This window comes from Brachyistius frenatus, unplaced genomic scaffold (assembly GCF_029030835.1).
Source record: "Brachyistius frenatus isolate BFR_SWC_R1_liver_20210118 unplaced genomic scaffold, ASM2903083v1 Contig_9, whole genome shotgun sequence".
In the NCBI taxonomy this organism is placed as follows: Eukaryota; Metazoa; Chordata; class Actinopteri; family Embiotocidae; genus Brachyistius; species Brachyistius frenatus.
The window spans coordinates 7,347,159-7,371,530 of NW_027210608.1; the positions used below are offsets into that span (position 1 = coordinate 7,347,159).

General features: G+C 41.2%; 3 protein-coding genes across 8 annotated transcripts in view; 1 reads left to right on the plus strand and 2 right to left on the minus strand.

Annotated features, from left to right (window-relative positions):
- The window catches only part of tln2a (talin 2a), a 94,090-nt gene extending 91,880 nt beyond the window's left edge, over positions 1-2,210 (minus strand). For 2 of the 5 annotated variants that reach the window (XM_069690550.1, XM_069690548.1), the window contains exon 1: positions 2,070-2,208. The gene's annotated coding sequence lies outside the window, so the exon portion shown is untranslated. Of the gene's footprint in view, positions 1-1,694; positions 1,822-2,069 lie in introns of those variants that run through there. The other 3 variants (XM_069690552.1, XM_069690551.1, XM_069690549.1) reach the window with 2 other exon arrangements.
- A 4,528-nt stretch (positions 2,211-6,738) lies between these two features.
- Positions 6,739-8,950, minus strand: ddx28 (DEAD (Asp-Glu-Ala-Asp) box polypeptide 28). Its single transcript, XM_069690556.1, has 2 exons — positions 8,890-8,950; positions 6,739-8,785 (listed from the first exon to the last, which is right to left on the minus strand). Exon 2 carries the CDS (start codon positions 8,736-8,738, stop codon positions 7,059-7,061), a length of 1,680 nt encoding a protein of 559 aa, XP_069546657.1. The 5' UTR covers positions 8,739-8,785; positions 8,890-8,950; the 3' UTR covers positions 6,739-7,058.
- A 4,883-nt stretch (positions 8,951-13,833) lies between these two features.
- Positions 13,834-24,372, plus strand: part of nfatc3a (nuclear factor of activated T cells 3a) — a 62,905-nt gene continuing 52,366 nt past the window's right edge. The window contains exon 1 of one of the 2 annotated variants that reach the window (XM_069690553.1): positions 13,834-14,460. In XM_069690553.1, the coding sequence (XP_069546654.1) occupies positions 14,370-14,460 (91 nt within the window). In that variant the 5' untranslated portion in view covers positions 13,834-14,369. Of the gene's footprint in view, positions 14,461-22,024; positions 22,178-24,372 lie in introns of those variants that run through there. The other variant, XM_069690555.1, reaches the window with a different exon arrangement.

Sequence of the window (24,372 nt, forward strand, 5' to 3'; positions counted from 1 at the left end):
GCATAATGGATGCATGAACGGATTCTCAAAAGGTCAGCGCAGTTGCTAATGTAATGAAAATGCTGTTGATTGCTGCTTTTATGTGAGGAAAGTCAGATAAGAGTTTGGTCAGTTTAATAGGTGATCTGTGCGTGATTTGCGTTGCGGAGCTGCATACCGAGCAGCATCAGTATAACAGTTACCTGTGAGGCTCTGGGAAAAATGACATTTTCACAGAGATATAGCAGAAGCGCAGCTGAACAGCGCAGAAGAACAAAGGCCTGGTTCATTAGATGAGAGCTGCCATTTTGAAAGGACAGATTTTAACACAGGACAACTTGAGGAGGTGCGATGACATTCTCTTTGCTGCTGCAATTTTCTTTGCCACTTTATTAACTATAGATTTTTTTTTTTTTTTTTTTTTTTTTGGGGGGGGGGGTCATATCTGATAGCTGGTTCCTACAGGGAATGCCATCCCTTAGACATACCTGGAGTATGTGTAGCACAAAAAATAGTCAGGGCAGATCACGCCTTCCTGAGGCATTACACACACAGCAGCCTATAAGGTCATGTGTCTTTTTCTGACAAGCCAAGGTCTAGGTAGCCGGAAGGTGGAGGGGTGGGGGCTTCAGGGAAGGATTTACTTTTGGCCATTAAACTGCCAGAGAAACTCACTTGCACACGTCAAACATTTGCAGGCATCACTTGCTTCACCACTGCCCCCCATCCCCCTCCCACCCCTCACCCCATCTCATATGACCTGTCACGTCTGCCTCCAAACCAGCTCACAGTCTACACCACCCACCCACACCCACACACACCCACCGCAGCGGCTCACTAAAATTCATTGCCTGCTGATAGATCCACCACTAACTGCAATACCAGCCACTGTATTGATCCTCGCGCGCAAACTTGGCACATAACACAAGTAGTCATTCAGCTCGGTCCCTTTGCCACGTTTAAAAATATCACCAGATTTACTGAAGCAATAAGGACATGTGATCATTACAAAAAAAGACAAAATATATCAGCGCCTCGTATTTCTATGAAGGGGTGTGGCAGCGGAGCCGATACACAGGCAGCCATCCTCCCTATTTATTCACCATGACCTACTGCAGTGGAACCATACATTACTCTACATGTCGCACTTCACTGCTCAGATTACCACCTTGGCCACGATAAGCACGGGTGCAGGTTTGCCAGAGAATGGCAGGTCGTGGGAAATACGCTGGGTAAAAAAGGTAGAAATGACGGCCACGGCTCAAAACATACAGTAGGTCCACACACACACACACACACTGCAAGCCATATGATGATCAGCGGTGTAGAGGAGCGATCATTGGTGGATTTTCACTGTATATTGTCGCACAGCAGGAACACGCTTCACACCGGTTGCCGCCTTGAATGCGTGCGTTTCAGATACGCATTCTTGGCAGCGCGTGAAAATCAGGAGAAAAAAAAAAAGTTGTAAACAATTGCCTGTGGCATTAGTGGCAGCTTGACTGACATGGAAACATGGCGGAGGCTGGTTTTCTCTGGCCAGTGTAACTTGCCCCTGCCGTGAACTCTCCATGCCTCTTTGACTGCACACACACACACACACACACACACACACACCACAAAAGCCACAGCCTACGTTATCCACATGCTGAATCCTGCGGCTTCGCAAACAAGAGGTATACCACAAAAAAAAAAAGAAGAGCGACTCAACTCACCAGGCGACCCCCTGCAGCAGCCCTGTGGTCTGTAAAGTCGCCAAAACCGGGGCGATGCCACCGGAGAAACCGACAATTAAAGACTCCACAAGTTACGTTGATTCAACTGAGCATCACAGCGTCTGAACCGCAACTTAACGCAGATCCATTCAAAAAGAAGCCGAGCGCAGTGAAATGCAGTGTAGTCACACACTCCTCATCCAGCAGGCTGGGACCCACGCTGCGTTCACACACACACACACACACACACACACACACACACACACACGCCGTGCAATTTGATTACAAAGCGCTGGTCGGAGAGAAGGTCAGACAGATCTGTGCTGCGGGGGAGATGGGCACCACAATAAGCCGATTACAGGGCTGTAAACCTACCTTCAGATCCTCTACTGGGGCATTTCAAGCAAGTCAGCCCTGAGAAGATGCACATTAGCCGACAGTCCCGCTCCTCAGCACTGGAATATCCTGCGCGTTGAGGGGAAATTTCCAAGTGGCCGGACAGTGTGTGAGCAGCAGCGGCGCTGTGTGTATGTGTGTGCGTAAAATGGGGAGGTTGGGGAGTGGGGGGGGAGATAATCCTACGGCGAGGCAAAGAGGAAATGCGTCATTATTAATGGCCCAAACGTTTTGTAGTCCATTTGTTCATATATATCCCATGAGACTACAAGTTGGGCTAAATGAAGTGATATATATATATATAGTTAGTTAGTTTTAATATGTGGGATTCTTTTCTTTAGAAAATTTGACTTTTTATTTGTATTAATGGATACCAGTAGTCAACGGACATGTTATTGTCCCCCCCATCCCAGAAAAAGACAATAGAAAGAAGATGGAAAAGAAAAAGAGAAGAGAAAATACAAAAAACATTCAAACAACCAATTATTTGTTTTACATCTTGCTGGGAGGTGAGGTGCCTCAAAGCGGTCAATCTTTATGTCCCACGAACCCAGACCCCAATTTTTACTTCTCCAATTACTACTATATTTCCATAATGGGGAGATTCGGGGAACAGAGATCAAAATATGCCCTCCTGACATGTTTGTGTCATAAAGAAATACTATGCTTGGAATTTATGGCATCTGATATGGTTTAAAAACATAAACATTCACTAAAAAGTCTTGCATTTAAAGCTATTGTTTTTCCCTCTTGAAAAACTGGCAGACAAAAGTCCTCTTCTGCTTCACTAAAACGTCCAACATTGTTGAATACTGGAGGTTCCAGGTTTCCATGTCACCTGTCTGCGAGTTGCAAAACCATGGACAGCAATTAGTTTGCAAACTAGTTGTGACGTCACAAAATCATGCTCATACGTGCATGTGTTAAACCAATGCAGACTGACTGAGAAACTTTTCTTCCTTCAGCAGACAAATATGCAAAGATTATTCAGGTGTCAAAACTCTGCACAAACATAATTCTGCACAGTGATGGCCAAACATCCAGGTAAAGGAACTATAACAAGAACACATTTGACTCGAAGCAGCAGAGAGATACTTTTCCAGCTTTTAGTCCCTAGTATGATTAAAGCACCAAACACTCTGAATCTTACATGTTGCATTAGACTCTCCCCATCACACGTCATTCAAACTTCACACCCTCAGTTAGTACCACAGCCTTTCTGTTAAAACATTGTAGTATTTGAGCCATGATGACATCACTGTGTCCTCATCAGGGTTATGTTCTTACACATGATGAAGCTCATCCACAGCCATAGAAGAAGACATAGCATCATGTGTGGTGTCACCACGATGACTGACCCTATAAAGGCTAATATCTATGGGTTAAGACAACCTAAGCCATTTGGGAAAAGGGGCCCAGCAGCAGCTGCTTGGAAGTGATACACATCTGATATTTTTGTTTTAACTTTTGAAGAGGTGAGTTGGGTTAAAGCAGGACAAAAATATAAATTGAGGGATTGGAGGCAGTTCCTCCACATGCTATAAGTGAACACTGGGTCCTTGTTGTCAGGGTACAGTTGGATGAAATGTAATGCTAGGCAGGGGGGTAGGGTCAAAGATGAAAGATGTTGACCCCAGCTGGGGCAGGATAACTACGGCTAAATTCCAAACATTCTTATGGAAGCCTCTTGTTATTGTCAGAGCCGTTAACAGTCTGTCCGTCTGCCTCACACTGAAGTCCGTATGCTCCTATAATCCCTAAACTTCCCAGAGCATTCCAGGATAAATCACCCATCATGTAACAGCCATTTCAAAATAAGAGCACTTGCGTTGAAGATTGTTGTAGCCATCCACAATTCAGGCCATTTCTAACCAGTTGTAACCATCCGTGTTGCAGGACGAGTTGTTATCTTTGAAATAAGTTCTCAAAGACTTTCTTAAATCTCGCAGATTTTCATGTTGACACTTTTGCAGCTTGCTTCCAACGAGCACTCACAGGCATGGACAAGTGTGTGTGTGTGGGGGGGGGGGGGGGGAGAAATCCTTTCAAGTAACTTCGATCTACAACGTTAAGAGATGGCAGGTTTTGGCCCGCGTTCAACTTGACTGGAGTTTGATGAGGTGTAACTATACTGCAAACACAAAAGGTACTGACACCCACAACACAGAAACCAGCAGGTGGGCTTGTCCAATGTGCTGGTAACGACACTCACCGTCCACTTCAGTCGGTACACCCATTCAAGCGCTCGTTAAAGCAGAGATCTAATCGGACAATCATGTGGCACTAACTCGATGTATTTAGTTTTTTTTTTTAGACACGGTCAAGAGGATCTACAGATGTTTAAACCAAACATCAAAATGAGGATAAAATGTGATTTAAGGGACTTTGAACTCAGTGCGGTTGTAGGAGCTAGACAGGCTGGATTTTCACACACACAGCCATCTCTAGGGTTTACAGAGCATGGTGCAATGAGAAAAAACATTCTGCAGTTCACTCTGAGAAGATGCCTTGTTGATGGCAGAGGTGGAGGAGGGGAGGGGAAGAAAGGCCAGACTGGTTCAAGCTGATAGAAAGGCTCGAATACCAACTCATTACATCAAAGGTATGCAGAGGACCATCTCTGAATACACAACACATCGAACCCCTGAAGCAGACGGGCTGCAGAGTACCATACTGAGTGCCACTAATGTCAGCCAAGAACAGGAAACTGAGGCTACATTGGGCACATGTACACCAAACCTTGACAATGGAAGATCGGAAAAAATTAACGTCAGATGAGTCTTAATTTTTGCTGGAAATTCAAGTGTTTGGGTCAGACTTTAGTGAAACCATGAAAGCATGGTAGTGGTGGTGTAGTGGTGTGTTTTTGTTTGGGCCCTTTATTAGCAACTGAGCATCAGTTAAACATCACAACCTAACTGAGTATATTCTATTTTCTTTCTTTATCTTATTCTGACCACATCTTCTAATGCCTACTGTCAGGAGGGGAACGTGCCATGTCACAAAGCTTATATCATTTCAGACTTGTGTCTTCCACATGACACTGAGACTCTGAGGAATGTTTCCAGCGCCTTGTTGAACATATGCTACGAAAAATCTAAGGTGGTTCTGAAGGCAAAGGGGCGTCCAGCCAGTGTCGCCGGAAGTAGCCAGTGAGTGTATGTGCCAAGTAAATTGCAACAAGCAGGGAGCACAAACATCTGAATACATGTTTAAACCCATCAACTACTCAAGATGGTGTACATATTCTAAAATTAGGCAAATGCCGCCACCTTGTGGCCATACAGATGCAGTACACATTACAAAAAAAATCTACTTCTTAGACTAGGGTAAAGAATATAAAAATGTGTGTGAAAATAATTAAAGAAACCAAAAAGATTTAAAAGATATAGTTAAAACCATAAAAGGTGAACGGGACAGTTGTGACAAAGGACAATGTATCTTTCCTCTTTGTTCAATTCACAGTTTTTTACAAGACTCAATAAGATTGTACCTTGTTTTAATACAAGTCAGTGGTTAAAGATAACAGGTTGTATATGAAAAGATTAACAGTAACGTCTCTTTCACCGACTTACCCACAGTGGTCACAGTATTATCATTTAAAATGACTTTACACTCAATAATGAGGTCAATTTCTATTTTAAGTATTTGGGAGGAGAAGCTGCTGGTTCTCCTCCCAAATAGTGATTTTAGGATTTCTTTGGTGTCTGCCACATCAGATTTTTGCCAAAGGAAACCACAACAGGGCAGACACTCTTAGGAAAAATAATTGTACTTCAAAAAATAAATGGTGCTTTGGCTGGAAACAAAAGGTTTGTGTGCTGTTGAAATATTACACACTTCTAAAAGCAAACTTTAGAGTCTCAACGCTGAAATATTGCTTGACAGAGTTAAAGTACAACAAAGCCAGAAGATTTTGCAGTTAAATTTTACTTTGAAGTGAAATAATTTTAACACAAACACTGCCACTTAATAAAAAAATTGTCTGAATAAGCAATTAATGAGCAAACGTATCCGCATAAACAAAAACATTATTTTCATGAGGAAATAAATGCCTTAAGAACATGTTTTGAAATTACAGCAAAATGAAATCTACACATAAAGCAACCACTTAGTGTGTCCTATATTTCCAATTAAGAAGGGTTTTATATTAGTGCTTTTACAGAGTTGCAACTAAGTGCCCTCAATTAGAAATACACGATTCAAGGATGTAGCATGGCAAAACAAGACCTCTGGTTCTTTCAAATGAACCCTGATGGGAGTGTTTGAAGGTGTGTAGAGTTTAAAAAAAAAAAAGAAAAAAAAAAAGCTAGATTTTGTCAAATTGTTTTTCCACAGAAAGATGAACCAAAACTGAGAAATTTCATTGATGATTCCTTCACAAAATACATAATTATTTGTAAATGATGCAGCTGTATTGTGTTTTATTTTGAATTATTTTGACCAAACCTTGCTCACCGTTTCTGCTGATAGTATATTTTTCACATTTACAGATCTCCTCCGTGCTTGCATTGTGACACATGAATACTCAGCTTGGAATTGTGATATATGCCTGATATAGTTTTTCCACAAAACGAGTTCAATTATTTCATTAAACTTCTTATCATGAAATCTACTCCTTCTCCCTCATTAAAAATTACAGAAGCTATAAATATGCAAATATATTTTATTTCAGAAGTTTAACTGGTGAACACAAGACATCTCTTCTTCACTGTAAAGACCCTTCTGAGCGCATGTGCACTGGAGGTTTTAAGTTTCCACATCTGGCTTGTGGAAGTTGAATGTTGGACCACAGTCTTTTGCCGCGGGTCTACAAGATCGTCTTTCACACAATTTGTGATGTCACAAATCTAAACGCTCGGCAAAAAAACCCAACTTAGATTGTCCATGAGCACAGAAAAACTCTTCAGCAGATGAATGTGAAAACAGCAGCTTTTAACTCGGCACATACATCATTCTGCAAAGAATCTATTCCTCCGCGTCCACAGCTTTGGGCTTCGGTTCATGTATTTCAGACTCCATCCCTGGCAAACTGGTTCTCCTGCGTGCAGCCGTCTCGATCTTCTGCACCAGCTCCACATCCCAGGGATGAGTGACGAAGCTGAGCACCTCCCCATCCTCCACCCCTCCCGCTCTCCCCACTCGCCCTGCGCGGTGGATGTAGTCAGTGTGGGATTCCGGGAAGTCAAAGTTGACCACCAAGCACACTCTGGATGTGTCCAGGCCGCGTGAAGCGATGTCTGTGCATATCAGCACATCCGTTACGCCCTTCTGGAACGAGTGGAAGATTCCCGCGCGCACAGCGGCGGGCATCTCCCCTTGCAGACGTGCATGCCGGACCCCCATCTCTTCCAGCGAGTAGCCCAGCCAGTTGACGGTGGCAGACTTGTTGCAGAACACCAGGACGCCGGCATCTTGTCCCTTGTCGTGTTGGAGCAGCTTAAGGGCTTGGTGGAGCTCCAGGATTTTGTCAGTACCCTTCACCTTCAGGAACCTCTGTTTGACATGCGGCATGAGGAAGTGCAGCATCTTGCTCTTGATGACCAACATTTTGCCGAGATCGGTCACCTGGCTAAGCACCTCCCCGACACCGCCCGGGAAGGTGGCCCCCACCACCAGCAGTTGGGCCTTATGACCCAGGCCACGTGTTTCCTTGGGATCGCTAGCAATGTTTGTGTGTCGCAGGATGCTCTCCAGCATATCGGAAAAGCTGGGGTCGAACATAGTGTCGGCCTCATCCACCACAAAAAAGCTCAGCTCACTCAAATCCAGATAACGTCTTCTCAGGGCCTTGACCAGAGCACCTGGTGTAGCCACTAAAACATCTGGATGACTCCTCTTGAAGACCATCTTGATGTGTCCCACACCTCGCCCACCGCCCACAATCCTTGTGAGCAATCCAAACGGAGCGCACAGAGTCCTGGACACAGCTGCCACCTGTTCAGCCAGCTCTCTGGAAGGCACCAGAACCACAGCACGGGTCCTGCATTTGCCGTTAGTGTCCATCTCTGACTGCTTATCAGCCTGCAGTCTGTGAACTACAGGCAGGAGGTAACTCAGGGTTTTCCCGCTGCCCGTCTCTGCAGCACAGAGGATGTTGTGACCCTTCATGACCTTCGGTATGGTCTGCAGCTGCACGGTGGTGGGACGGGTAACGCTGACACTGTCCAAAGTTTCCACCAGTTCCCTGCAGATGTGGAGGTTACTGAATGTCAACGGTGTTCTCTGTCCACCGTCCTCCTGGTTGGTGGTAACGTAGGGAGCAACAGCCTTGATGTTGTTGATGGCGAAATAGTCGCCGCATGATTTGTTGTGTTTCCATCCCTGAGAGCAGAGAACGGGCGGCTCAAACTTCCCCAGGGCGTATCCCGCAGACTGGTTCAGGTCGGGGTTCTTGCTGTGGATGAGGAGCTTGCCAGCTTTGATGGTGTTGATCTTGTTTTTGCCGCGAGTCTCCTTCACGTCCTCAAGGCGCCTCTGCAGGTAACGAGGAACACGAATAACCACGGTCTCTCCCGATGTCGCCGCTGACTGACAAAACTGACGACAGCAAGCCGAAACTTTAACAAGCTCGGACCGATAAGGTCTACCGGAGCCCAGAGCCCTCGACGCCACCAAAGCCGAACAGCCGACCTTCACGCACTGCATTTTGACGCTTTATTGGCTCGCTACCACCGAGATTCAGCTGACGGGATCTAAAACGGGTATGAACGATAACCGCATGGAGGCAAATCCAGTTAATTGCACTGAGTCTTTAGAAGTCACGCTAAATGTACAACAACAACAACAAAATCCTCACCGTAAATCCGTTAGTACTCTTTTTGCATCAGAAACAACGCCATGCTTTCTTGGCGAGTATTGATGATGTCAGTGGACGTAGGGTGATGACGTGTGTAGAAAAGCATAATCTGGATTTGCTAAATATGTTTTTATTTGTTATTTTCTCACCTTATCAAAAATATTCCAGTATATACAAAAACACCAACCTTTCATGAAAATTATGCAATTGGTCAAATTGATCGCATTAATTGAACAAATTCAATAAACATTATAAATGTTGTAAGCGCAGTGTTTTTTTTAAGCCATTTTTTGACAAAATGTTTTCTGATTTTAATGTATAAGTAAGAATTGTTTGCCTAATAATATAATTAGGTTCATAAGCTATAATTATAACTAAAGATAAATGCATTGGTATGGAACAAAATTATGGAAATATTTGTGGTTTTAAACAGCAGACCAAATGACCATCCAAGTGTCCCCTGAACACTGCGTTTCTTTTGAGGTAATGAACATTGTATGACTGTTCTAAAGCTAAATCAATCTGCTGATCACTGACCTATTGTTCAGCACAGCCTGCAGTACAGTAGTGTGAGGAATTGTGATAGATTAGACAAGGGTGAGAAAGAGCACTGTCATTGACACAACTGTGACTGTCAATAACGGTACACATGACTTTGAGTTCTGGTCAATCCTATTCAGCAAACACCAAACCCTAGGCACTATAATCCATTAAAAAAATACAGTTTTATTCATTTCAAAGTGGTAACATTGTGCGAAAAGTCTTCATTATGTCTGATTATTCTTGGATATTGCTCTTTTTAAACATGTATGCATGGTATGTAGTCTATACTTTTAAATTATAGTCAAAGACATGCATCATTTTGTATGTCTGTCCTCGAATTCCTATAGAGATAATCCAGTATTGTTACTTTGCCACTGGTGTGTATAAGCTTATAAAAAGGAGGCTAATCTCCCTAGGCATGCATCCAAAGAGGGTCCAAAGGGGAACACAAGCCTCTGTTGATTTGCCCTGCCTGCATTTGTCTGATGGGAATGTTTTCATCGCTGTGTTTTGATCAATACGTTTGTATTTTGCCATTATACTATTTTCTGCAAAGAACCGTGGCATTTAACCACAGCGTGCAAATAAATCAGCTGTCTGGATCAGCGATGCTGTTACAGCATTGATCGTTCATCAGCTAACATGTGCTGAATGAATCAGCTCACCGATTGATTTACTGTAGCTTCGAAACCTCACACACACTTTGACTAATAGTGTCTGTCACATGTTTGCCAAACAAAAGGTCTGGCAGCTGGAATCCCTGTGAACCTATTGTCTGTCTCCTAACAGTAAAAAAAAAAAAAAAAAAAAAGCTTTGAGCTGAGTATGTACTAATATGTATTCTACTATATGTCAACTTTTTTATTTTTTTTTATTTAATGAACTTTATTACTGAAAAGTGAACATTTAAATGAGTTATATTCTCATGGCCTACATGGTTTTATGTCCAGACTTTGCCTGACAGGAGGCTGAACTGACTCACTCAGTCATCAGATGAGTCAATATTCAGTTTCATAAAATGAACGAAAGAGGGCAGCACAAAACATCAAGGAAGAGTTCAAGTCACCTGAAACCCTGAACAGACCAGCAATAACAAGTGTTTGCACTGTTGTCTGAGTCTTTATTTCCTTCACATTGGAAAAAAATTTGATAAATCAATTATTTCTCAGCCATTGTTTATTTTATTTATTCAGCATGCTTTTCACCTTTTCATTCTCCCTGTCATTACAATTATAGGTCTACATGTCAATCACACAAAAAATAAAGACATAATATTACAAGTGAATTACAGAAATTACATTTATACGTTTCAATGTAAATATCAGAAAGTGTGTAAACTATTTTTGTGTTACAAAACTGCCTCTGTGAGCTTTTAATTCCTTATCAGCTGACATTCTGATTCAGAACCAGAAGTGCTATTTCATATTCGTTGACATTTAGTGAGCGTTGCGCATGTTGCCATGGTGCTGCGTTGCATTTCTGCAGTGTGTGCAAACCCCAATCCTTGAAAGAATGACACCTCTTAGGCAGGACCAGTGTGGGGGCAGATGCTGTTTTGTTTTTTCCTTCGTAACTGTCTGTACAAGAACATAATATCATAAACCACATCTACAGCCTCCCACACGATTTGTTTGCTTTATCTTCTCCCTTCAAAGGTCATCTGCAGAGATAAGAGATGCAGGTAACCTGAATTAGAACCGGGTGGGTCTGGAGACAGGACTATTGCACAGGAGAAAGTGCACTCAAGTCTAGTGACTGCCACATGACAATATTTCATATATTTATTTGTAATTGAATAAGGATATATATCACATTTACACAGTAAATGTAAGAAACATTTAGATGAATTAAAATGTTTTTCATCCTGTCATTTAGTGAAGTTTTAACACTGTATTCTAGTAAAGTCACACCTTAATTCTATTTTCCATTTTGAATCCATTCTGAAGTCAGCATATTTGACTTTCATTTTTTTAAATTAAATACTGCCATAAAACATTGAAAAAAGAGGACAACACAGACTCACAGTTCAAAGGAGAAAGTAAAATTCTTCTTTTTTAATTTGTTTGGATCCCCTTTTCCTTTGTAAAGCTAAATCATAGGAAGCTCAACATTTAATAGGTCACTTTTATTCAAGTAAGTGTGCATCTGTTAGATCTATGTTCTCTTTCGATACATTCATATTTGCAAAACCTTTAGGTGATGTAAAATAACTTAATACGATTTGTAGATAATCTGTTGTCTGTAATGGCAGGAAAACATTTAACATGCGTAAAGTTTCAAAGGAAAACTTCTGAAAATGTATATTTGGAACTCGAGATGACTTTCACCGTAATCAAACCACCCCAGAACGGAGAGGAACGAATGTTTGTTGGGAGAAAGACTTCATATAAGTAGCATATAAATCAGGAAGGGTTAAACTAGGTGCTTTTTGCTTGGAAAGAAAGACCACAGGAAATGTGATATTGATGCTTTCAGATGCATTTGTGAGCAGAGCGCTTGTCTGTACGCCCACATGCATATAGCATATGTAGTGTATCTGTGTCAGAAAAAGAAGACGGTTTTGTCTCCTGTTTATGAAAAAGGATAAGGTAATTTTAATCAAAGTATGCTGAAGTTTTGGAAATACAAAATTAATCTCTGGGGTTCTTTTTAGTTTCTTGGAAGTGTCCATGTTTATATTAAAAACATCTCAAGTTTACTGTATTTTTACACAAATATTATATTTAGGTTTTTTTTAATGTTAAGTTGATCATAAAAGTCCCACATTTCATGATGGGTACCATGAATAGCAGCAGTAAAGCACATAATAAAAACCTCAGATGTTTTATAACTACCCTTATCAGTGCTTTTGGTGAAACATTAAAAGCCTGCTTGATAGAGGCAGATATCCTTGATCATCCTCAAGTGTGTGTGTTTATGTGCTTGCGTGAGTGTGTACACTCGAAAGAAGAATTTCAATATGCCCCACATGTTGCCAGTAATACAAGTTAATTTATATGTCAAAATAGGTCAGGGTAAGCATTATCAGTTTGGACTTATGTCTCTAGCAGGTTGGAAGCAGGATATAAGACAAATTTTGTCAGCCAAGATTAACAAAGCAGCAACCAATTACAGCTTTAGAGCACATCAACGTCTGTGTTGCTTGCCCAATGAAGATTAACCTGAGAAGATTGATGGGTTGGATAGAGGCGCAAAGGTTAAAGGGAGCGGAACAGCCCATACAGACGGATTTACTATTGCTTTATTCTAGCTCCAGATTTACTCTTTGGTGAGAAATACTCAGAATTGCATTGTGATTTAAATAACCAATGATAGAAATCCATAATTTTGAACAGGAGTAATCAATATAAAATGTGCACAAAAAGGAAAACTATTCATTTGCACGCCATTTAACAAACTCCTATTTCAAATCCAGCAGTAAGGAGTACACATTTTTCTTTGACAGGTTATATATCCTCAGCTTTGCAGACATTATTGGACTTTTGGTCAATATTTTATTGCTGTTTTCTGGAATGAAAAAAAAAAAAAATCCACCTAGTCCCACCAAGTACACAGCACTGTGCAAAATCACCATTTGAGCACTAACAATACATTTGAGAATAACAACTCGCACTGAGTGAGAAACACTCCTCTTAGTTTCATGAAGGGATAAAAGTGGGAAATAAAAAACAGGTTTAAAACACAAGCATTGTTTTAATGAGCAGGGGATGCTATTTAAGCAGCACCATCTGCAATATGACAGAAAAAGCTATGATCAAGATGTCTGCTCTTCCCTACCTACTGGATACCCCCCATTCACAAACCTAAACTGGCTGATTAGAAATGAATGGGCCTCTGTGCTGCTGACAGGCCCGCTGGATCTAAAGGTAAAAAGTACAGCATGTCATTATACTTACCAATCCTGGCTCAGATTAGAACCACACAAAGCGGGTAGGGTTGAGGGGCAGGTGCAATCGGATGTGATCTAATGGTGGGTGTTTGAAAGACAGTGAAGGACCAATTAAATAGAGCGAAGGGGCTGTAAAACCGAGTTGAGGCAAGGTCACACGGTGTGCCTCACGCAGTTTCAAATATTTGTGCATTTGAATTCGCAAAAAGAGAATGGATAACACAGATAATACAACACGAGGTTAAAACCAAATATTTATGAATTTCAGCCAATTGTTTCAAATCGTCCTAAATATTATTACGCGCATTGTTTTATTTCCCGGGCGCCAAATTGCGTCTTCGGTTCCAAATCATTACGCACGTATTTCAGGCCCGTAACGCGGTAATAAGTGTTCATTAACTCCACAGACCAGGAGCTGCGAGTGTGTGTGCGTGCGCGTGCCCCGTGTTGTGTTGTGTCTGCTTACGTCAACACTGGAACTGCCTTGTCACGCGGGGTTAGTAAAAGTTGGGATAGGAGCTCCGGGGAGAGACAGACAGGAGGAGAGAGAGAGAGAGAGAGAGAGGGGGAGAAAGAGGGAGGGAGAACGGGACAATCACACGGACAGTTTATTATAGCGAACATTAAACAGAGAGGGGGAGGAAAAAAAAAAAAACCCTCCCGTGAAAATAGGTCGGGAGACAGACAGAGACAGTGAGACAAGGGGAGAGACAAGGGGGGACTCAGGCGACTTTCTCTTAAGTTGAAGCCAGAATTTCGCTCGTTAACAGCCGGAGGAAGAGAAGAGGAGTCGGCGACCTGTGTTGTGGATTTGTCCGACGAGAGAGAGAGAGGGAGAGGGAGGGAGAGAGGGGGGTGGGAGGGGAAGAAACGCGGGTTCACTCGCGAATAAAATGAGCAAAAGTTGAAGTTTTTTTTGGCGTCGTGGCAGCCGGTAAATGTTGTGACATTTTAGGACGGCGCGAATTGCTCCAGCGGTCGACGGTCGAGTGGCGGGGTAAAAAAAACAAAACAAAAAAAAAAACAACAACCCGAGCTGTCAAACCCGATGACTACTGCAAACTGCCCCGGGAATGAGGAGCTGGACTTCAGACTGATCTTCGGGGAGGACGGGCAGCAGCAGCCGCTAGGCCCCGCAGGTCAGTGGGTTTCACTTCGTCCGGGGACACGTCTCAGACCGCCGGTAGTCAACTTATGGCACAATATGCTGCAACCTAAGTTACTCATCCGCCACTGTTGCCTCAACTTTAAGCCCGGCAACTTTCGATCGCAGCCTCATGCCGTTTTCTGGAAACAGAGGAAGCAAGCCCTGACAAGCGTGTGTGTGTGTGTGTGTGTGTGTTTTTTTTTTTTTTTTTGCACAAATCGAGATTTACAAATGATTTCACTGTCTCGTCTTGCCCGGTGACCGAGCTGACGTCCACGCCGCCAGCTGTCATTTAGCTCGGCATGCTAACGTAGTAGCAGGTTAGCACAAAGTGCTGTTATTGCCGATTGTTAATATAGCAGAGAAAGTTCGCACTTGTAAATGTCTCCTGCAGTTTTTTTTTTTGCAACAGACAACCTATCAAATGTTAACCTGCGCTTTGGCGGGACCGTCTGCAGGAGGGTTGCAGTTTGGTTGATGTGGTGTAAGTGAAGTGTGACAAAAGGAGGGGAGCAACTTGAATGTCACGGAGGCACATTTCTGCAAAGTAGCACATGTCAGTGTTGTCAAAACTTGTATTCACTCGGTGTTTACTAATAAATAAGTTAAAAGTAGGACAGACAATCTGTTGTAATGTTTTAAAAACAACGAGGACGGTATTAGTGAACTGCAAAGCACTGTGCCTGCTGTAGGTGTCCATATCATTTTCAAGTGGACTTTTGAGAAACAAACATGATTAATCTAATTTAGGTCGAGTTATTTGTTCCTGTTGATACTCGTAAATGCAGAGATATTATGTTCCAGTTAAAGTTGCACAGCTCCAGAGACAACACATGATGTTCTATTGTGTTTATGCACAGGTAAATTACAGGTTGAATGCAGAGCTCTTCTGGCAGAAATCCTGAAATCAATTGATACAAACTTGATGAAAACCCTGTAATTTACAAAGGAAACAAATTAAATATTGCAATAAAATAAACAAATAAAAGTGAAGGCTTTTATGTTTTGTTTTCAGTGTTGATGGCTCCGGGGAACATGAACACCAACCTTGGAGATAGATTAAGAGGAGAGGGCATGCATAGAGGTTGTACCTTGACACATTCTAGGAAAAAACTATGTTTGGGACCGTTTATCACCTCTTGCCATGTAGGCTATTTATGTTTTCCTATTTGTGAGTCCACATTGCTACAATGGGAGTAAAATGTTCTGAAGTCAACTCCAGCCAATACAAGCAAATTTGAGTCTATTACAGTTTGTCAACTTTGTAACAGCGTGCAAGAGGAAGGCACCAAGAAGTTGTTTATTTCTAAAAACTACACTTACATTTGGAATTTAGAAATTAGTTTGGCATTGAAATTATGGGTTATGATCTATGGCTGCTGGAACATGTGTTTCACGTGGTAAATGTCACAAATGTGTGAGACATAAATAAAGGAAGGATGTGTATAATCATCAAGTCATCTTTTTTTTTGACGCTCAATACTCTTTAGTGATGAAGGACCTTTAAAAAAAAGAAGCAAATTAGGGAAATCGGAATAGGTTGTGTTTTTTTTTTTTTTTTTTTAAACATCCAGCTCAGGATAAGCAACATTTTTTTTTTTTAACAATACTATGAATCATATATTGCTGTGACAATACAAAAACTTGAAAATAGTCTTCTGTGATCTGTGATTTCAGGTGTGTACCATGCTAATAAACGAGATGCTTTGGTTTTGAGACAAAACAAAGCCCTTTGTGGCATCACACTGCAATCTCTTTCCTCCTAAGAATAAACTAGTTGTAGTAGTACTAGTAAACAAAGTTGAGGACAAAAAAGGACAGAACTCAGAGGATAGTATTTTTCTTTTATGTGATTAGGTTATCTTTGAGAGTATTGCCACATAGGGAAAAAGTGCACTAAAAGCTCATGAAATGGTTTTTTTTAATTAATAATTATAGGTGGTCATAATTGTATTGTTATAACAATAGAAACATAGTAGGTAATCAGCAGATGCTTAATTAATCGTCAAGAATATATGAAGTGAATTATGTCTTTATTTGCTAGGACAGACATTTTGGATTAAAAGTAAATTAGGGTATGGCAACATCATGGGACCATTTGGTAGATCCAAAGATTCCACATATTTCAGACAGAATAACAAGTCATGTGTCTAAAATGATGAAAACATTGCCGCTTTTTCCAGCTGATGACTTGTTGCAGGCATAAAAATGGATCGATTTTATTACTTTCGTTCACTCTAAATATATTTTATACAAGTGTGAAATGAATATGTGACCGTGTTTAGTTCTGTGATTTTGAACTGGTCTTACTTCAGGACCCACATTTTTCCCTGGTCTTTAGGTCATGGCCTTCATGCACTGTTAAGAACATGGAATAAACAAAAAAAGGTGCAACAAAAGTGCAGCTATTCTTCAAAAAACCCATTAAAAACAAAGAAGCAGGCTGACCTTGAAGTACAAGCATATGTGCTTTTCGAAACTGGTGATGCTCTTTAAGTTACAATAATATAAATTAAACAGTATGAAATATGAAATAAAAGGCAGACCTTTCTTGAAATGAATAAAGAGGCAGACTTGTTTAACCCTAGCCGTGTTTATAAATGCTCTAACTGGTGTAATGATGTAAGTTTAGGTTGTTACTGTCATGACAACGCTGGCAGCAAACAGCTCCTGCACGCGCACTGCAGTTAAAAAAGTCGAACTTGTTTTTCTCTCAACTTTCTTTACTCCACGCACACGCCTGCTACCCACTCAAAATGGCCCTGCGACAAAAAATTTTGGTCGCAATCCACCAGTCGAGAACCCGTGGGGTTAGGGTGCAACAGCACTTGGTTTATTTTCTAATTTAGTTATTGTCTAGAGTTACGCTTCTGGTCAACAAAGAGGAACAAACTTATGTTTGTGTTCAGAGAAGAAAAAAATCAACACTAAGCTGCCGGTCATTTCTAGCCTTATAGAACGTTACTGCTTTGCAGGGATGTATATCGTCAACAGTTTGCTGATATCTTGCCAAATTTACTGAAAAGTATTTTACAGGATGGAATTCAGAATAATACCAGATATAAGAATTGCATTTGATATGTAGATAATTAACTTACTGTATGTGTTTTGATTCTGGCTTTGCGCGGGAGTTTCTGTTTAGGTGTAATTCCTAGCTAAATGCAAATGGTTAAAGTTGTTGTTTATTAAGCTTGACTGGAGCAGATTTTCTCCCTTTGATATTTACTTGTTGTCACTTGAAGCAAGAGTACAACAGAACAGATTTCCTGCTGTGGAAAAAAAGGCAAGAGAGAAGCACATGTTTGCCAATGTTCAGCTAAAATAATTGCTGATTTGCTGGTGTCTTTAATGACTGCAGAACTTGAAAAGGGTGAAATATGACGTAATAAATCAGGACAGATACTCACTAATAAAGCAGGGATTTGCTTAACATTTGCAGAGAAACACACTTCCATGACGAATGGCGTTTCAGTGAAATGAAAAATATTGAGTAGCTGAAGTGGCTGTGAAAAATCAGTCATCTGATATGGTGAGAAATTGCCTGCTTGTGTGATGACAGAAGCTTGTGGGTTTTGGGTTATTTGTTCAGTTGAAATTGTGAATTTATGTGTGAAAGGATCTTGAACACCATGCATTGTTTAACCATCAGGTAGACGTTACAGGAGCATGAAGTCCACAACAACCAGACTAGCAAACAGCTTCTACCCACAGGCCATCAGACTTTTGAATGACTCTCTGAAACTCACACACACACACACACACACACACACACACACACACACACACACACACACACACACACACACACACACACACACACACACACACACACACACACACACACACACACACACTGTCCACTCACTGAACCCTTGCTCAACTCTACATGCTTATACACCCGACTGTTAATACTTCTACTGCAATTCTACCGTTATAAATGCCCTAGTTACAGTTACAGTTACAGTTAGTCATTGGCACTTGCACTGGCATTTGTCAATACAGTGTTATGTGTAATAATGCATAGCGCACTTTATGAGCAACAGTCAAGCACAGCATATTGCTGCTAACTACTGCTTCTTGCACAACACTGGACAATTTTTGTTTTTGTTTTTTTATTTCTTATATTTTTTCTTGCTTAGGTTAGGGAGGACCAGCAAAGTAAGAATTTATTTGTGTTCATCACCTTTAGCACATGACAATAACATGATTTTAATCTCTTAATGGGGCCTAAGTGATACAATAAAGGTCACAAACTGGATCTAAATCTTGTGGTGTCGGCATCAGTTTGTGCATCCGTGCTAAATTCAGCTTCTTCATATGTTTTGCTTTTGGCCCTAAACCACTGGAACCAGTGAATTCTTTGGCTGTGTTCTTTTTATGAAACTTGGGGCAAAGTAATGACTCCAAGAAAGTTTGGCTTGTGCAATCTTAAATCAGTTTTTCCTTTGATTAAAAAAGAGTTTGATTTGGGGATGGGGTGAGGGAAAAAAAAAGCCATTTGGAAGAAGTGTAGGAATAAAAGCACCACTGTGCACGTGGTTTTAATCTGGTCTGGACTGTATGACTTGGCTCAAAAAGGGGAGGTGGGGGGGTGTCCAAATTAATAACTGGAGTGTAATACACGACCGCTCAGCCACAGTAGCAGGGAGTTGCACACTCCTGAGTTGGTCTCGTTCTCTGAAGGCAAGGCTCAAGTCGGGGCTTGTTTTTGTAACAACAACCTGAGGAACCTCTTGTGCGAATATCAATTTCTTATTGTAATATGTTGCTTGAAGTGGGTTGTGATTGTCACGACTTCATACCCATGCAGTCAGTTCTTCAGAATTTTAATTCAAGTGTTGTGAAATGGAGAAGTTATGACCTCCAAAATTAAAATGAAGCAATTGTGTCACATTTTCTATATCGTTTTTAGCAGCTACTCAAAAAGCTCTGAACCAAGAGGCTCCTGTTTACCATAAATCTCCTCTACATGTTTGTTTTAAATGTTTTCTCTGCATCTTATTTTAGTTTATAGTGAATGTTTCCTCCCTGTACACTTTACTCTCTGCCCAGCTGTGGATTAGCTGGCTGTCTTTCTACCTGTGTGTGTGTGTGTGTGTGTGTGTGTGTGTGTGTGTGTGTGTGTGTGTGTGTGTGTGTGTGTGTGTGTGTGTGTGTGTGTGTGTGTGTGTGTGTGTGTGTGTGTGTGTGTGTGTGTGTGTGTGAATGTGATTAGAAATCAGTGTAAATGGTGTGGTACAGTATTACTGCACCTCTCCATCTACCTTTTTTGTTCTGCGCTTCTTTATCTGCTGTCTGAGTGTCTGCTGCTTCTGTCTGTGTTTTCTTTTTGCCATTTTCTTTTTTTTTGAAACAGTGACCTCTTTGAGGTAAAATATTCCACCGTTCTATTCAAAGGCATTGTGTTCACTTACTGTGCGGGTTTCCCCCTGAATATCTACAGCTGAATAAGTCTCTCTGTGAAGCAGCTGAACTAGAAAGTGAGATAAAGTAAGTCGGAGTCATTCATTGAAAAAGAATCAGAGGGAAGGACAGAGAACGCTTCACAAACGAAGCTAAACCGAAACTTAACTATTGGTGAAAAAAAAAAGAAGCTTTTATTTTGAAAATCATCTAACAGCCTCAATGGCCAATTGGCTATGGTGCGTATCACATGGTATACAATACCCTTAAAACTACGGTAACTCTCAAACCAGAAGGCCGTATTTGACTCGCCTCTAACTTTTTGGGCCACATACCTGTCTGAGTTGCGTGCGCTGCTTTGACTGGAGGCTTCTAGCTAGCTAGCATCTACTGATAGCCTGCGTGTGCAGTCTTAAGGGAACGTCGGTAAATTGTTAAATCTACCACTGTGAAGAATTTAGGGCGCGTGTGTGAATTGTTACGGTAAATAGCTGGCTTAAATTGTAACCCTCTGAATGAAAACTAAAGATTTGTATCGTATTATGTCGTGGAGTTGTCTTTGTTCAAATAGGTTTCATGAAGTTGGTATTGGAAAAAAGTGTTTTTCAGGAACCCGTATCAGAGTCAATACCGGTATCAAAACGTTTTGAATGATACCGAGCTCTGTACAATCCAGATAACATTTGCTTTGCTCGAACATTTTCACTGTGAAATCAGCTACATGGTTTTCACATGAACAGCAATGTTTTCTTGTTTCACCCATTTTCTGAAGCACTTTTTCCAAAGATGGTTGAGCTCTTTTTTTTTTTTTTTTTTCTTTCGTTTTTTCACGCATTACTTCAGGCAGTCCAAAAATTAAGATGATTTAATGACCAACGGTAACGTTGAGGCGCCTGCTATAGATTTACAGATTTATATAAGCAGTGAAAATTGTGTGTTACGATGTGTTAAGTAGCTTTACGTTTAACTCAGTCTGTCAGTTTCACACCTTTTCCATTTGTAGCTTACAACTAATAGTCACCGTGAAACTAATGGCACTGAAAGTGCACTATTAAAGACTTGTATATGATAGTTTCACTTCAGTGGCCTCGAACTTGCTTTCATTTATAGTATCCAAGGGGATAAACCTCAGCATACATACTAATTATAGAACATATTTGCCCTTCACTGTTTTGAATGGTGTTTCATATATAAAAAAATAACACAATCAATCTTATAGTATTTGTGTTTACCCCTTTAAGTGCCACTTACCCCAATTTGTAGGAGAGTTTCTACAGTGAAGTGATTGTTTGAGTGTTAGAAATAGGTATTGGTGAGTGTGTCAGGCTCGATCATGCAGTGGCCCCATTGGGTGTTAGAGGTGATACGAGGCGAGGGGGGAAGAAGTGCCCTTTACGGGTGGTAGAGTAGTAGATCCAATGTGGAGGTGTGTGGCCGTCTGCCCAGACACGCCATGTGGGGTTCAGATGGGCCGGTGGAAATGAAGGAGAGAGAGAGGGGCACGCCACTCTCCAGCTGCTGGCGAGGGGAACTCAAACAGACGTTTTGTTCACCTTGCGCAAACCGTTCTCCGTTTCTTTTTTCATTATTATTCCGCTGTAGTTTGACGTTTTTTTTTTTTCTGGTGCGTTGTCATATCTCACATACTGAGAGATGTTTTTTTTTGCGGTTTGTCGGTTGCCGCCACACCAGCACAGAAAATTGTAGACCCACCACCATGACGACTGAGGCTTCTTTCCTCTCACTGCTTTCTCAGGATGTGAAAGAGACCACCAGTGACATCAGAGAGACTGATCTAGGCTAATGAAATCTCCAGATGCCAGCAGTCACCACAACCACTTAGTGACTAGTCAGGTTAGATTTTGTTCCGTTAATGGGCTGTGACATTTCTTGTACCTGTAGGATTGTCTTTGTCAGGCTTAACTATGATGATATATCAATGCATATTTCTGTAATAATGAAATGATCAAACTGGGAGCAGCTAGTGGAGAACGAGTTTTTTTTTTTTTTTTTTTTTGCCCTTGTCTATGTTGTTGTCATTGCTCTGCTTCTGTGACCAAGAGCATGATCCTCTCAGTCCTTGTCGTGGGAAAGACTGAAATTACATCGCTCTCATGGTGGACTATTTTGAGCTCCCAAAGAGAGTGGCAGAGGGCAGGCGGCAGGTTCTAGTGACTCGTTCGTACTTAGAGTAGGAGAATCCCTCTCGTCCCAGCACGTCTACAGCCTTCAACTTTTTACTGCTCAAGCACTTTGCGATCTTAACGAGGAGAGGAGTGGAAGAATGCTGTGTGCCACATCTCCAGGTGAGTGTGCCGGCCCTCCCAGACTCCAGCCAGGTGTGTTTTGTGTGTGCTTGCGCTTGTCCTTGTCTAGACTTTCTGGTTGAAGGGGTGGGCGCCATCACTCAGACAAACAGCTGTTATTACAGTACGAGGAGTTGTGAAGCCTGTCAGAAATAGCATTCAACTTTCCCTAAATGACAACAGAAGATGTTCAATTTTTAACTGAAAACACATTTACAGAAAATTTTGAGAGCCTAAGCTTAATATATGTCCTGCATTAAATTTAGCTTTCAGTATGAATTGGTTTCACTACACCTAGGTCCTCTTAGCTTAGGTCTTTTTTGCAATTTTGAATATTTGTATAATTTAATTTTTAAGTTTGTTAATTTTCAAATATGTTTGAAATGACTCATAAAGCTTGGCTTATTTCTAAGGGAGAAAAAGGACATCGAGGCTTTTCACAGTTAAATATGCGAGTTTCAATAGACTTTGTACGTCTCGCAGTTTCAAATTAAATGCTGTATGTGTGAGAAAATAAATGAGCGTTGATGGACCTACAAGTAGTGCGATTCCTATGAAAATGTAAAAGACAGAGCGGTCAAAGGTCAGACAGTCATGCATGAGGTCTCCATGTGGAGTGAGATCACCATGTGGGTGCCCTCTAACCCTTCTGTATTGAGGGGGTCCCAGCACCCAGTGTGATGAATGAGACGTTTGTTTCCCGGGGCGAGGCATGAGTAACTATGTGTGGCATCTGTCTAGTTTAAATTTAGTGTAACTGAAGCTACCGCTGGCTGTGCTGTATCAACATGTCAGAGGCTGCATTACACCAGAGAGAAAGCTGTTGAACTCCTGCATCTACTTTCATTTTTTTCCTGTCTTTCTCTGGGCTCCTTTCACTACAAGGTGCGGCTTGCCGCACGGAGATTAGGGCTGTTTGAATCCCTCTTTATTTTAGGCTCTCCCTCAAAGCCATCTTTCAGTCAGGCTAACGCTTGTTATTGGCACTTCTCCTCTCTGCAGTGTTTCTTGTTCTGTTATGTGTCTGATGATCAGGTGTGACACGTTAAAAAAAAAATGGGTCGCCAAAAAAATAGTAAGTTGCAGTGCACGTCACAGAAAATGAACAACGGTAAGACATTTAAGAAAATAATTTAAATCTACACAGACAATGATAAATACAGGAGTCACTGTTAGAATTGCGATGCACCACTTACAATTTCAGAGGGGCGGGAGGGAGTTGCACATTCCATCAGGGCCCCATGTGGCTGAGTTAGACCCCACTACATGGGTCAAAACTGGAATGTAAACCATGTGGACTTTGACAGGTGGGCTAAAGAGGCTTTATAGTATGATCACTTGTCTGATTGTTATACAGAATTATGGCACCTCAGGCAAAAAGTTGTGGTTATATGTTAACATTGCACATTGTAGCTCAAGGTGTGTGAATCAAAGTTAATAACGCCTATACTATTATTAGAATTTGTTTTATTAATATTGTATATTTTTCCATAAAAAGTGATGGTACACACTGGCAGACAAAGTGGAGGAATCATATGTTACATGTGCTGCATGTTTGAAAGTGAAGTCTTAGAATATCTGATTTATCCGGTGATGCGCATGTGTTCATTTAAAATAAACAATGTCTAGACCTTAGACTTTATTAATCCCACAGTGGGGAAATTTAGTCGTCACAGCAGCATAGAAACACAAAAAGGTGCACACAATAAAACAACATTTACAAATACGTATACATAAAATAAGATAGATAAGAAGGATTATTTTTGAATTATTTTAGAAAAAAATAAGAGCAATGAATGAATACACACACACACACACACACACACACACACACACACACACACACACACACACACACACACACACACACACACACACCGTTACATTTAATTTTGTAACACTAGTTATTATGCTCAAAAGAGTAAAGCCCAAATTGGGTGTATGTGGTGTCTGTGCTCTACACAGGTGTGACGTTTCAGAACTGTGAAAACAATGTAAAGGAAGGTTTTCTAAGTTTTAGTTCTATCTGGATTTACAGTATATACCAATTCCATTTGTGTTGTTGAAGGGGAAATTGCTGTCTTCCTGTTTGCACCTTGCTTATTTCCTGCTAGTTTTTCCGTTTTTTTTTTAAATTTGGGCCGATTACAAGGATGATAAGTAGTAACATGACTCGTACAAGGTTCTCCTCAAAA

Coding starts and splice junctions, on each gene's coding strand:
- ddx28 (XM_069690556.1), bottom strand. CDS start 8,738: ATGCAGTGCGTGAAGGTCGGCTGTTCGGCTTTGGTGGCGTCGAGGGCT.